Source organism: Callospermophilus lateralis, chromosome 8, assembly GCF_048772815.1.
Source record: "Callospermophilus lateralis isolate mCalLat2 chromosome 8, mCalLat2.hap1, whole genome shotgun sequence".
NCBI classification, from domain to species: domain Eukaryota; kingdom Metazoa; phylum Chordata; class Mammalia; order Rodentia; family Sciuridae; genus Callospermophilus; species Callospermophilus lateralis.
Window position 1 is genome coordinate 19,807,735 of NC_135312.1, and position 14,575 is coordinate 19,822,309.

General features: G+C 38.0%; 1 protein-coding gene and 1 pseudogene across 5 annotated transcripts in view; both read left to right on the forward strand.

Moving 5' to 3' along the window:
• Rbpj (recombination signal binding protein for immunoglobulin kappa J region) overlaps nucleotides 1-14,126 on the forward strand; it is a 196,263-nt gene extending 182,137 nt beyond the window's left edge. For 4 of the 5 annotated variants that reach the window (XM_076863862.1, XM_076863863.2, XM_076863864.1 and 1 more), the window contains 5 exons: nucleotides 98-210; nucleotides 7,581-7,721; nucleotides 8,953-9,108; nucleotides 9,641-9,744; nucleotides 9,888-14,126. In XM_076863862.1, coding sequence (XP_076719977.1) covers nucleotides 98-210; nucleotides 7,581-7,721; nucleotides 8,953-9,108; nucleotides 9,641-9,744; nucleotides 9,888-10,203 — 830 coding nt within the window. In that variant the 3' untranslated portion in view covers nucleotides 10,204-14,126. The remainder of the gene's footprint in view (nucleotides 1-97; nucleotides 211-7,580; nucleotides 7,722-8,952; nucleotides 9,109-9,640; nucleotides 9,745-9,887) is intronic. The other variant, XM_076863866.1, reaches the window with a different exon arrangement.
• LOC143406372 (ribosome biogenesis regulatory protein homolog) lies at nucleotides 3,897-7,591 on the forward strand (annotated as a pseudogene).
• Nucleotides 14,127-14,575: the final 449 nt, after the last annotated feature.

Genomic DNA, 14,575 nt, shown 5'->3' on the forward strand with positions numbered 1-14,575 from the left:
TAATGAGTTATATGGGTATATTAATTTTTGTCATTTTCCCAAGCAGATAATAAATTCTAAAAGATGATAATTTGATCTTTTTTTTTATCCTCTGTAGTGGATGATGATGAATCAGAAGGAGAAGAATTCACAGTCAGAGATGGTTACATCCATTATGGACAAACAGTCAAACTTGTATGTTCAGTTACTGGCATGGCACTCCCAAGATTGGTAAGGCCTTACTTCTGCCTTAGTGATGTGTGAAGTAAAAATTAATTCTTAAAACAGGAAAGTTCTAACATTCAGATATAAAAATATACCTCAATTTTATGCTTGTCAATTTTAAAAGGTAATGTCAGTTATCCTAATTTATTATAGTTCCTAATCATTTCTTTTTCTTTTCTTTTCTTTTCTTTTTTTTTTTTTTTTTGGTACCAGGGATTGAACTCGGGGGCACTCAACCACTGAACCACGTCCCCAGCCCTAGTTTGTATTTTATTTAGAGACAGGGTCTCACTGAGTTGCTAGGCACCTTGCTTTTGTGAGACTGACTTTGAACTCATGATCCTCCTGCCTCAGCCTCCCAAGCTGTTGGGATTACAGGTGTATGCCACCTTGCCCAGCACCCTACCTTATTTCTGAAATGGTTTAAAGACTAGCCTATTACTACAAGTGTTTTGTTTTGTTTTTTGTTTTGATACTGGGGACTGAACCCAGAAGTATTTTACTACTGAGCTTCATCCCCAGCCCTTTTTATTTTTTCACTTTGAAACAGGGTCTTGTTAAATTGCTTAGGGCCTCATTAAGTTGCTGTGTTAACCTCAGACTTAAGATTTCTCCTGCCTCGATTTCTGGGGTCAGTGGGAGTACAGGTATGCGCCACCATGCCCAGCTACAAGTGCATTCTTAATGACCTCCTGTTAGGCTCCTCCTAACAAAGTTTGTGGCAGTTTCCTTTTGGTTGTGTATCTGAACGTGTCGATAGAGGGCACTATAAGTTACAGTATTTTTTTATTCCTTACTAATGCATATACACTGTTACTCTTTTTTTTTTTTTTTTTTTTTTGTGGCATTTGTTTTATTTTGCTATGGGATCAAAGTTTTCAAAAGCATAGAAATTCTTATTCCTTTCAAAATATAAACTTATTTTCATTAGCTTACTGTCTAACAATATAGATTTGTTAAAAATAAATAAAATTTGGTATTTCTTTGGGGGGAAAAAGCATAAGAATTGGGGTCTTTTGTTTGCTAGAGCATCTTGAAACTATAAAATTATTTTTCTTAGTAAAATGAAAACAAAAGTCCCTTTCAACTCTCTTCCTTTTCTCAAAGAATATGATTCAGTTATACTAAGGTGACAGGGATAAGTTTGTACCAGATCAGATTGAGGGTGTTAGGCAAGTGGAAGAGTATTCAGTAATACTGTTCTTTATCGTGCTTTATATTTCATTGGCTTCTGTTTTCTGGGGCTTGATTTCAGCAGAAGCAGATGGGTCTGCAGATCTCTGAATAAATGCATAATTTATTTATCTATTTTTTGTTTTATTTTTCTATTTCATGGCTATACAAGAGGACTTATTTCCCATTCGATATAATAAGCTAAAATATTAGCTTATTACAGATTAATTGAATTATAATACAGTTAATCTATAAAGCATTGAAGTTGCAACAAATTATAACAAAAATTGTAAAGTTAGGGAAGAACAGGTGTAAAAAATGAAAAGAAAGAAGCAAACAAAAAAAAAAAAACTCAACAATTGTTCAACTCTTTTCTTCTAGTTTATTGGGTGTTACCCTATTCCAGAGATGACGTTCATTTGCTTATACTAGAGGAGCTCAAGTTCAGAGGCTTATACCTCTGATCTGCAACAGCTTACATGTGGACCATCTAGAAGACAGACCCAAATCTTAAGTGTTTTCACTTAAAGTTTCATGCAAAGTAGAAGCAGTCTTCCTTGCTTGAAAATCATCATTAATTGAATTTTTATATTCAAAGTTATAATAAAAAATTAAGGGATTTATTAGAAAAAAAGTTGCAGCACCATCATTAACATACTGATACATGCCCTTCTAGAAGTTCTATAATTGAGAAATTCTGACTCCTTTCCTCAGAATCATAGGTAGGGGTTAGTTAGTACACTACTTCCTATACCTCTTGATATGCAGTTTGATCTCTACTATGTGCAGTTTCCAACAGATACAAACATTCTTTAGCTCTTATATGCTCTTAAAAAAATTATCCTCAGCAGGTGTGGGGTTGCATGCCTATAATCCCAGTGATTCAGAACATCAAAGCAGGACTATCACAAGTTAGAGGCCAGCCTCAGCAAATTAGTGAGACCCTGTCTCAACAAATAAAACAAATAAAAAGGACAGGGGATATAGCTCACTGGTACAGCTTCCCTGGGGATTCAAACTCCAGTACCTCTCCCAAAAGAGAAGGAAGTCGTTAATCCTACCTTATTATCTGAAAGGTTTTTTTAAATATTTATTTTTTTAGTTATAGTTGGACACAGTACCTTTGTTTTATTTATTATTTTTATATGATGCTGAGGATTGAACCCTTGCACATGCAAGGTGAGTGCTCTGCCATTGAGCCACAACCCCAGTCCTGAAAGTTGTTCTTGATACTTCCTAAAATGTTAGCTTCATTGGAGAGCTTTGCTTGGAAACACTGTTCTTCCCTGACCAAATTTTGGTGGAATAAGTGTCCTAGTGAAAATCCTGGTGTTTTAGTGTGCTCTCAAAACAGATTGTGTATGCAGGTCAAGTCAACTAACGAGAAACTAACTATTAACCCCTTAATTGTACAAACTCATCAGTATGTCAGATACTCCAGGGGCAGGAACAACTAAGATTTGTTCTATTCCTTAGGTGTTGATGTGTTGAAGTCACACTAGTAGTCTTTGCTCTTTGTGTGGTTTAGAATGCACATCACTCCATTTGGATGAGCAGTCCAATAACATAGAACCAGCCAGTGTTTACTGGGCAGGTACAGTATTAGGAAAATGAATAAAATAATCTTCTGTTCTGAGGGCTGTATTCTCTTAGTCTCTGAAATATAGTGATTGCACCAACAAAATGTACAAAACCAGCTTGCTTAGAGGAAAGGGCCTGTTACTCAAGCAGCCCCCGATGTACAATGAATGTACAATTCACCACACACATATCTGAGTTGTAATAAGTTTGTACTCCCTTTTTTCTCAAAATTTCTTTCTCTTAATAGTTAAAAACATTATCAGGGTAAATTTTTAATGCCATCTTTGGCTTCTTTATTGGTGAGAATAAAGTCATTCATAAGTGTCTAGGTCTGAAGTACTGTTGAGGGAAATGAAAACATACCAAGTGTGGTTAGTGTGGGTACTATTACTAGCCAGTATTGAAATAACAGGCACACAGATTCCAGTTGTAGAGTTAACTGGTTAAGATGTTAAGTAATTCCAAGACTTCTGGGAAGCTTGAGATTTACATCATTTTTAAAATCAGTAATTTCTCTAAAATCCAAACCTCATTAAATTTAAATGTAGCCCTTGAACATTGAATTAAAACATTGTGCTTGAGTTAATTAGTCTTCGACTATCTTAGAAGCTATAATCACTGAAAATGTAGTCTCTCTTTTAACTTAAAAATTACTTTTGGTAGAATGACAAATATTTTGACTAAAAATAATGCAGAGCTAAAAATGTGTAGACATGAGGAACCCTAACTAAAGATTAGAGCTGTCTACAGTTGTGGCTTAGCTGAAGTAGGATGATCTCTGAATGTCACTGAGGCATGAATGAAGTAGTGAAATCAGTAACATTGCACAATATTAGTAGCAGCACTGTGAGCACCACATTGATTAATTCAGTCCTCACAGTTGTCGGGGAGTAGTTGCTGTAAGGATACAGAGCATTACATCGTAGGTGCATATGCACATGCATTTTCCACACAGTCCTGAGCACCTTCTGAAGTGTGCCTGGCACTGCCGAGAGGCTGGAAATAACAGCAGCAAACAGGACAATTCCTCTCCTTGTGGAGCTTACATTCTGGTAGGAAGCTAGACAGAAAATATCTTTAAACATTTATGTAGTGATAAAAAGGCCAATTAAAATGAGATAAAGAGGAGAAGTGACTTGAATTATTAACCTCAGAGCTAGGGGACCGACCTGGAGCCAGAAGTGGAGGCGCTGCTGGCAAAGGCGGAGCAGGAAGAGGCAGAGAAGCTGCAACGCACCATAGTACACAAGGATCTGGAGCTGGAATTTGACCTGGGTAACCTGCTGGCTTTCAACTGGAACACACACATACACACACACACACACACACACACACACACACACACGCCCAGTGCTGCAGCAGGTGGGACCCACGCCAGAAGCCGAGCTTCGGGCCTTGGCACAGGACAATACACAACTGCTCATCAACCAGCTGTGGCAGCTGCCCACAGAGCACATGGAAGAGGTACTGGTGGCTTGGCTACTGGAGCCTACCATGTGCCTGCCGCATGAGAAGCCACACGCTGGCAGCAGTTCACACACCTTAAGGGCATCCATCCTGAGAAGAAAAACAATCTGGTGTGGGACTAGGTGAGCGGCTAGTGGCGGGAGCCACGCTGGGGCTACAAGTGCGCCCAGGATGACACCAAGGAATGGCTGATCGAGGTTCCCAGTGGCGCCAACCCCCTAGAAGACCAGTTCGCCAAGCGAATTCAGGCCAAGAAGGAATGCGTGGCCAAGAACAAGCTGAACCGGCTGCGTAATCTGGCCGGTGCGCACAAGATGCAGCTGCTCAGTGCGGCTGGTATGCACCCTACCAGACACCAGAGTAAGGAGGACCTGGGCTGCGCTATGCAGGTGGCCAAGATCTCCACCACCTCTGTGGGGCGCTCACCTCCCCAAGGAGTTGGCTTCCCGGGGTTCAGGCAAGAAGAGGAAGTTTTAGCCCCTTTTTGGGGACTTCAGAGCCGAGAGAAAGAACCAGTTGGAGCTACTTGGAGTCATGAGTAGCAAAAAGCCTCAGCTGGATATAATGAGAGCCAGCAGCAAGCAGATGAGAGAAGAGGACCAGGAGGAGGCTGCCAAAAGGAGAAAAAATGAGCCAGAAGGGCAAGAGGAAAGGGAACCCGCAAGGTCTTGGAGGCTCCCGCCCAGCCAGAAAGGGAAGAGGAAAGGAAGTTTGGGAGGCAAGATGCATGCCGGGCCACCTGGCGTGGGTGGCAAGAGATAAGGAGGACAGCACTAAGGAGGAAAGAGGAGGAAGTAACGCTTCATTCACCCTTGGACCTGTTCTGTAAAGAAAGAACTGTATGCTGAATGTTAAGTTTTTGGTACTGTTGCAGGGCAGGACCACTGTCTTCCTTGAGTTTGAGGTTGAAAGGACAAAATTGTCCTCCCCTCAAGAAAGTATGTAAGTGTTCTACTATACAGATTAAAGCCTTTCCCACAAACGAGACTTTAGCTAGTGATGAAGGGTATATTTGAGGACACAAGGATTAGAAAAATAATTTGGCCATTTTACCTTTGGGTTACAGGGTGAAGGAGAGTTGGTGACATTTCAGAGACTTATGGTAGATTAATGTATATATTTCAGTATTCGTTATTTTTGTAATAAGTTTTATGCTTATCAGATCTGGGAGGGGAGAGGAAAGATGACATTTTCCTAAGTCGATTTAAAGAAACTGTGAGGCTGGGGCTGTAGCTCAGTGGTAGAGCGCTCACCTAGCACACATGAGGCACTGGGTTCAATCCCCAGGACCACATAAAAATTAGAAGAGAAAATAAATAAAACTGTGTGAAGGTAATTTTTTAAAAAGTGAGATAAAGAGGTGGAGGATTGGACAGGGCTTAGAGAGTTCATGGAACAGAATGAGTCCAGCAGAAATTGAGACAGGAATGTGTGAGGACCTATGTAGCCAGAGCAAAGAGAGGCAGGTGCGAGGGCAGGAAATGAAGCTGCAAAGTTAGCTTGGGAAGATCTTTAGGGTCCCTCTCTGTCTAAGGTAAAGGACAATATCTTACTTTCTTATGATAGAAGGCCACTGGAGTGTTTTTAAACAGGATGATGGCCTATCTATGTCCAGAAGGATAGTTCTGATTACTGTGTGGGGAAAGCGATAAGGATGTGGCAGCAGAAGTCATTTATTGAATTGTTGAGTTGAGAAAGGATCAGTTTAGGAAAGTCAAAATCCTGCTTTTGCTATGTTAAACTTTAGTTGCATATATTGGACATCATAAGATAGAAATGTTGAATAGGTGATCTTGGACTCTTGAACTTCTGGCCTCAAGAACTGTGAGAGAATATATTTCCTTTGTTTAAAAAACAGTATATTGATTAGGTAGTTAAATATAGAAGTTAGTGCAGGAGAGAGAATAGGCCTAGAGATCTAGAGGTGAGAGTAGTCAGACTCTACATTGCATAGAGTATAGATTATTAAAGGAGAAGTCAGGACTCAGCACTGCATACCCTACAGGTTGGTGAGAGCCCTTGTGGCTCCCAGAGGAGAATGTCTCTGCCATATGCCTCCAAGAAAGTGAAGTAAGATAATGAAGGAGAAATGCCATGAGGTCATCTGTCTGGAAATCCTCAGTGGCCTTCATGAGCAGTTGTAAGGAAATCTTTGGGACAAGACCGGAGAGATTACAAGAGATGGGACAGTGGAGAAGAGGCCTTATGCTCTCAAGGGAAAAGAGAAACAACAGTTAGTAAGATGGAGGGACAGGGATATGCACTCCAGAGAGGGATTTTTTTACTCTTAATTTTAAGATGAGAAATAGTTTATAGCTGTTGGGATTGACCAATAAAAAGGGGAAAGGAAATTAAAAGCAGTTTTACTACCCTCATCTCCATTTATTTAATGATTTCCTTCTATGTGTTAAGTGTCATTAAGGTCTGTTAGTATCAGCTAACCATATGTGTTTTGTGGACTATCAGAGTATAGAGTATAGTAGGAAAAGATAAGATAGCCAACTCTGGGATCATGTTCTGATCCTTTAGCTACCAATCTGAGAATTTTGAGCAGTTTACCTTCCCTCTCTTAGCCCATTTTTTGCAAAAACTATTTTAGTTTACTTTCTATTAAGTATGTAAACAATTGGGTAATGGATATAAAATGTCTGCACTGACTAGCACACCCACAGTAGCCATCTAAGGATTTTCTCCTTCATCATTGTAATATTTGTATATTATTGGGAATATCATCAGAACTAGCTGGTCCACCGACCAGAAGCATCAACATCACCTGGGAATTTGTTAGAAATGTTGAGTATCAGGCCCCACATGAGCCATGCCTCATTAGAACCTGTATTTTTCACAAGAACATGAGATGATTTATATGTGTATTAATGTTTATCTAGAAAACAAGTGGTCTGCTCTGTTTTTTTTTTTTGGGGGGTTTGGTTTTTTTTTTTTTTTTTTTTAGATTTTCATGGAAGAGAGTAACAATTTCCACATTCTGACACGCCTGCCATCTTAAAGGATTATTTTTTTATTCCTAGCCTTATGTTTCTTTGTGTAGATAAGGACATTTAATAATAAATGTTCTGTGTATTCTTGACACTCTATAAAATGATAACTCTTTTCATGTGTGGATGACCTTTTATTTTTTCATTGTTGAAATATAGATAATTAGGAAAGTTGATAAACAGACAGCATTACTGGATGCAGATGATCCTGTGTCACAACTCCATAAATGTGCATTTTACCTGAAGGATACAGAAAGAATGTACTTGTGCCTTTCTCAAGAAAGAATAATCCAGTTTCAGGTATGTCTTAAAATTACTGCTGAAATCTAAAATATGCAAGTAGGGCTGGGGGATGTAACTCAGGGCGCTGGGTTAGATCCCCAGCACAATAAATAAATGAAATGTATAAATGGATTAGCAGTTTACAGAAACATGAAATTCTAATTTGTTTTTAACTATATCCAAATACATGAAACTGTATTCAGATATTTATCTCAGATCCAAGGGTCCCCAGACATTCCTGTGATTCTACCTCAGGGAGAAACTTGAAACTGTAAAATGTTTCAGGGGCTTTAGGGGAACAGAGAGCCCCCTTGTAATATCTAGAAATAGATTTCCATGTGTTTAGAGAATCTTCTGAAATCATGTACACACATTGTAAAGGGAAAACATTTTTCTGAAAGAGGGTTCAAATTTTCATCAGATTTACATTGGGATCTCCCAAGATAGTAATGACGACATGATTCAAAAGCTAATTTTTAGCTGCATCAAACTCAGGTTTCACAAGAACATTATGAGAAAGGCATGTGATTTAATAGTACGGTTACAGTTTCATGTAAATTCCTTTGTAAATTCCCATTCCAGAGAGATGGTCACACACACTAATGAGTGACCTGGGTCTCCTGTCTAGGTGTATTATGGCAGGAGTAGGAGGTCGCCAGTCCTGATCTTGGTTTCTTCTGCTGAAAATGCATCAGCTTCAAGCTGTCCTCTAAACATAACGGGCTCCCATGGTGTCAGTGTCTTAGAGGGCCCTTAAGAATTTTAAGCATCTATTTTGCATCTCAGAAACTGATCTTGCATTAATGAAATTGTACCAGTAATGTGAACTATTAAGGGATGTACTGAGGGCTGGGGATGTGGCTCAAGTGGTAGCGCGCTAGCCTGGCATGCGTGCGGCCTGGGTTCGATCCTCAGCACCACATACAAACAAAGATGTTGTGTCCGCCGAAAACTAAAAAATAAATATTAAAAAAAAAAGGAATGTACTGAAACGTATTATTAGTTATTTAATATATCACTGAAATATTTTATAACAAAAATGGCTGTTTGGTTTTCATATTAATATTCTGTTGAACATATAATATGAATATGTGAATATATAAAATGTGCTGACAAAGCAATATACTTGAGTTATCCTTGTTTAATGACACTCTGTAAAAACTATAAACACTCTGCAAATGTTGTTGGAAGTTTTTAATATGCTGTATTATATATAAAACTCAGTTTCTGAACATTCTTTCTCCATAAGGCCACTCCATGCCCGAAAGAACCAAATAAAGAAATGATAAATGATGGAGCTTCCTGGACAATCATTAGCACAGATAAGGCAGAGTATACATTTTATGAGGGAATGGGCCCTGTCCTTGCCCCAGTCACCCCTGTGCCTGTCGTAGAAAGTCTTCAGGTGAGACCACTTAGTCACAACATAACTTAACGTTTTGCAGCTGTTTTCAGCTATAGCTTGGCATCGTTTATTTCACAGTAATTCTGATTTTTTTTTTTTTAATTTTGCAATCTGGGGGTTTTGTTACACATTATTTGTTGCAATAAAAGTGAAAATAAGGTCAGGCATGGTGGCATATGCCTGAAATCCCAGCCACTTGGGAAACTGAGGCAGGAGGAACACGAAGTTTGAGGCTGGCCTCAGCAACCTAGCAAGAACCTGTTTCAAAAAATAAAAGGGGCTGGAGACATAGCTTGATGGAAAAGTGCCCCTGGGTTCAATCCCCATTATCAAAAAAAAAGAGAAAGGAAGAAAAGAAAAATAGGAGCAACATGCATGCAAAGAAATTTAAATCAACTTATATGTTATCTTGAGATATTTTTAGCTAGCTTTATGATCAAACCTTTTAAAATAAACATTTTATAGATGCTGAAAAATGAATGAGAACCTAATTTGTGTACTTTAATGAAAAATGATTTTCTGTAAATTGCAGTTGAATGGCGGCGGGGACGTAGCAATGCTTGAACTCACAGGACAGAATTTCACTCCAAATTTACGAGTGTGGTTTGGGGATGTAGAAGCTGAAACTATGTACAGGTACATCATCAGAGGTTGTCAGGGGTGGGAAACATGAGTTATTTTCTGACATCCATTGTACTTTATTAAACAATGTTGTTTCATTTCTAAAATGTTTTACTGCTATTAAAAGTGCTTTTAAGTGATTTATTTTTCCTTCTCAGATGTGGAGAGAGCATGCTCTGTGTTGTTCCAGACATTTCTGCATTCCGAGAAGGTTGGAGATGGGTCCGGCAGCCAGTTCAGGTTCCAGTAACTTTGGTCCGTAATGATGGAATCATTTATTCCACCAGCCTTACCTTTACCTACACACCAGAACCAGGGCCACGGCCACACTGCAGTGCAGCTGGAGCAATCCTTCGAGCCAATTCAAGCCAAGTGCCCCCGAACGAATCAAACACAAACAGCGAGGGGAGTTACACAAATGCCAGCACAAATTCAACCAGTGTCACATCATCTACAGCAACAGTGGTGTCCTAACTACCGTCTTTTTGCTAGGACTTAAACTGACTTGAGTGTGGCAAAAAGTTGACAAAAAAAGAAAAAAAAAAGGAAAGAAAAAAATGAACAATCTTTTGTGGTTTCTTGGGAAAACTTCATACCAGGTGATACCATTAAAAAACCCATTACCTGCAAGTGCTGAGTTGAAATGCAGAAGCCACAGTAAAACAGAAAAACATCAGTATGTACAGACTGTTGGAAATCAAGTTTTTCAGCTGTTTTTTGTTGTTCTTGTTGCTGTTGTTTGGTTGGTTGGTTTTGTTTGGTTTTGTTTAAATGGGCAAGAAATAGATAATGTGGCTGGAATAAACATTAAGCAAACTAGAAGGCACAAATCTAACATAGTTTTTATGGACCAAGGAACTTGTATAAGCTTTAGTAAAAGGTACATTTTCACCATACCTTTTTTTATATCACAGTATATAGTATACCTTGTTACCAAATAGGTTGTTTTCCCCACCCCCTTTGAGCTTTTGCTCTAAAGTACATTCAGGTTCCAAGCCTGACCACTTGTTTAATTAACACACTCTTCCAGGTTCTTTTGGTCTAAGGCTGGAACTTTTTTTTTTTAAGCTGAAATCTTATGACTTTTCATGAGGTGGAAATGTTTTGATTTCAGCAAGTCATATCTTGTAAAGGCCTGCATTTTTTTTTTTTAAGATTATATGAAGTCTGTGCAAAAGCTTTAAAAGAAAATGCCTCTGCCTTGCCTGCAATACATGCAATGTATGTTAACTTAGTCTCTATTCTCAGACACTGTTGGTAGTTATTTCTGTATTTTCCTTTTTTTAAAAAAAAATGTATTTATAGTGGTAATCCAAGAGGTTCTAACATTTACATGGAATTCAGTGTGGCCATTTAGTCATTACTGAGTTAATGGCGCAGAACATGTTGGTATTTGAAGTGTTTTCTCCCCCTTTCCCGTACATCCACACATCTGTGTTCCAGGGTTTGTTCAGGTTACCCCCTCCTGATCTTGTACATAACTTGTATTATGTGTAAGTTAAACGTTTTATTTTGAACTCAGAATGTTCCCAGTGATTTAATTCAGCAGGGTGTTTGCTACCTTGTTGGCAAATGACAAAAAAATATCATGAGAAGTATTTACTACCAAGTGGTAGATGGTGCCCTATGGTAGAATGAGGAAAATCTCAGCAAATGTTTTATTATTACTTTTTTTTTTTTTTTGGTAGCCTAGGCAAGAATATCATTGTAATCTTAAAACATAAGATGCTTTTATTAGATGATCAACTAAAATAGCTGGAAGACATACCTTAGAAACAGATAGTTGTAAGTTTATGAAAATGCAAATGTAACTTATGTTTTCCTTTTTTCTGTCTCCCTTTTTCTGTTTTCTCTTACTCTATATCGAGTGTCTCCACAAATGTCTCTTACTCAGAAAACATTTCTTTTCCTTTCAGTTAAGATTTGCTTGCATTCAGGGCTGTGTCAGCCTTGCATGCTAACCTTGCCAGTTTATATTGCTTCCATTCCTGCATCTTCGTTTGCCTTTGTTCCATTTCTTTGGAATTACAGCAGACTCCTCGGGTTACATTTAGTAGAGGAACCACATGTATAATGTCCTGGGACACCGTCTAGTTATACAATCATCCTTCTTAGAGTAAAAACTACCTCTAGATTGTGGTAAGCTTTTACTGTCCCGTAAAACAGGAGCCACAAGTACCTTATGAATGCAAAACTGTAACTTCCTACAGCATTTCCAGTGTCTTTCTGGTGTCCTGGGCTATTTTCAAAGTTTCCATTAATAGACTTTAAAAAAATCATTTCTTAGCATTTTCTTTCAGCTTTGTTATCTTCATCACTCCTTTGCTTCAACTATGCCACTGTAAATAATATTTCCGACATCTTTAAATTGCCTTTTCCTCAATTTTCAAGGGGAAAGTCATTTGTAAAACATGTGAGGTGGTTAAATCAAAGTTACTGCGGTTTTCTCTTACTGCAAGCCTTCTTAATCACCCCAGGCTGCATGATTTTATATATAGCCTTTCTTCTTCAAATCTGCTCAACTCACTCACTCACTCCTAAGCGAATCCTGCCTCACACTGTCTGTCTGTTTCAGTGATGAATGGCAGAACTCATTGTGGCCTTATCTTTCTTTGTTGTAACTGCTCACTAGCTTTTTCTTGCAGAGTTGCTTGTTTCTGGGTAGAGTTTATTCTCTCTGTCTAGTCACAGACGTGGTCATTATACAGTGCTTTTGTTCAGAGTGGGAAGTGTTTTCAGTGCTGCTTTACTTTTAGTGGGCCACAAGTTTCTTCCACTTTCTAAATTTGGTTTCTAGTTAAGAAATCAAACTAAATTAACCAATAACAAATGAGATGGTTTTTGAAGAACAAACTATCCCTTACCCAGCTTTGCAGCTCAAAATAATTTTCCAAGTTCATGGCTTTATTAAAATGAACTTATGCTTATTTTAATGTTTATCTCTTATTGCTGTTCTTTTGTGTCTTTTAATAAGATAATGAAAATATTAGACTGAAAATCCTTTCACTGTTTTTTTAAAGTCCAAGAATGTACTTATTATTGGCATCCCCCCCCCCCCGCATTTTATGCCATTTCATACCACAGACTAAGGAGTAAAACGATACATCTGTTATAGCTTGTTGTTCATCAGTATCTTTTGTCAGCTGCTTTTTAAAATCCTTCTCGTGGATTGGTGAATCATTTTCAGTACACAGTTTATGTCAGCCCTGTCCTCCAGTTACAGTACAATGTGTCCCTTCCCTAATGGTGGCATTGTTAAGAGATGCTGGTCATTTACCCTCATAAAGACTCTCCTTGAGTGGTGAATGCTTCAGTTAGAGTGTAGTGTTTTGATGTTTTTGAATTTTTGGTTTAGAAATGAATCTTTATGCTCCTGTTTTTCTGTGCAGTTTCTCAAAATATGCATAGAAACTGAGTCTGTGACCCCGCACATTTTTATTAGTTGCATCAAATTTATCACATAGATTCGGAAGGCAAGCTAATGACTTTAAATGTAAAATGCCCTTTATATTTTTGAATGAATTCAGAATCAAACACTAGTACAATATTTAACTTGCTGCTGACTTTTCTGAAACCATGGCAACTAACTGCACCTCACATAGAATTAATTAGTGAAATATTTGTCACTCTTACAACATAGACTTACTGGCCATCATAATTGGTTAGGTTTTTTGCTGTTATTTTTAATGAAACCGGTACCATCTGTGTGCTCGCAGAAAATTCCCAGTGTCATTTTTGGGAATTAACCTAACTAGTCATGTAAGCCAGAAAATCCATTGGGGCGGGGGTGCCTTAATAATTGCTATTCAATTATTAACCAAGTTAACTTTGATTTCAAAAGCAGCTGTGTTTCTGATGAGTACTGAACAAATGTGTGTAATTTTCTGTGCCAGACTTTTGACTTTGTTTTCAAGCACTGTAATATGGGATGGATGGTTAGAAACAATAATATATTAGGGTTTCTATTTAACCCTTTCAGGACTGAACTGTATTTCCTTTATTAATTTTTCCCTGTGTCGTGGTAAATGTTTGCCAGCAATCAGTACTGTGTTGGTCCAGATGTAGGTTTATACGCTCATTTTTAGCTTATTTCTTGTACCTTGCAGCATGCTCTACACATTCAGTCCTTAAGGGGTTTATTTTACAAACTGTGCGCCTGTAAGGTTTATTAGCAATAAGATAGAAAATTGAGCAAGTTTATACCATAATTTTGTAGAAAAAAAGAATCTGCTCAGTTCCATATTTCATCCATGAAAAACCTGCAATACGGGCAGTTTCAAGGAATAAATAAAAAGGAAATGTAAACCATTGTAAAAGTCTTCTGTTGGATGTGCCTGATGCATGTATTATCGTCTTTGATTTCAGAAAACTTCATAAAGATAAAATTAAATTCTCTATTAGTTTGTGTATTTACAATCTTACCTTGTCCTCTACATCACATCAAAGTGATAATTGTGCCAAATCAATTCCTTTTTCAATGTTTTTAACTAGTACTTTAAAGAAAGGTGATTTTTATGGAGAAACAAGATGTACCTCCCATTCAGGATCATTTAAAAGCTAATATCAGTGAACTTGAAGCATCACAAGTAGCAACAACTTGCTTTTCCAGCATGGGATTATCATTTGGTCTGGTATTCCAAAGAACACTCAGTGGTTTTTGCCTTTGCAGGTGGGACTCCAAGAAGTAGCGACAAAGTATTCTTGGTTTAACATGGAGACAGAAATTTGAAGAAAGAAATTTTATAATGTTTAAGTCATAACAAGTTCAGTTCTTATCTCCCTTCCCAAAGAAACACTGTAAGGAGTTTTGTTAAACACATCTTGCTTTTAAAATAATGACTTGAAT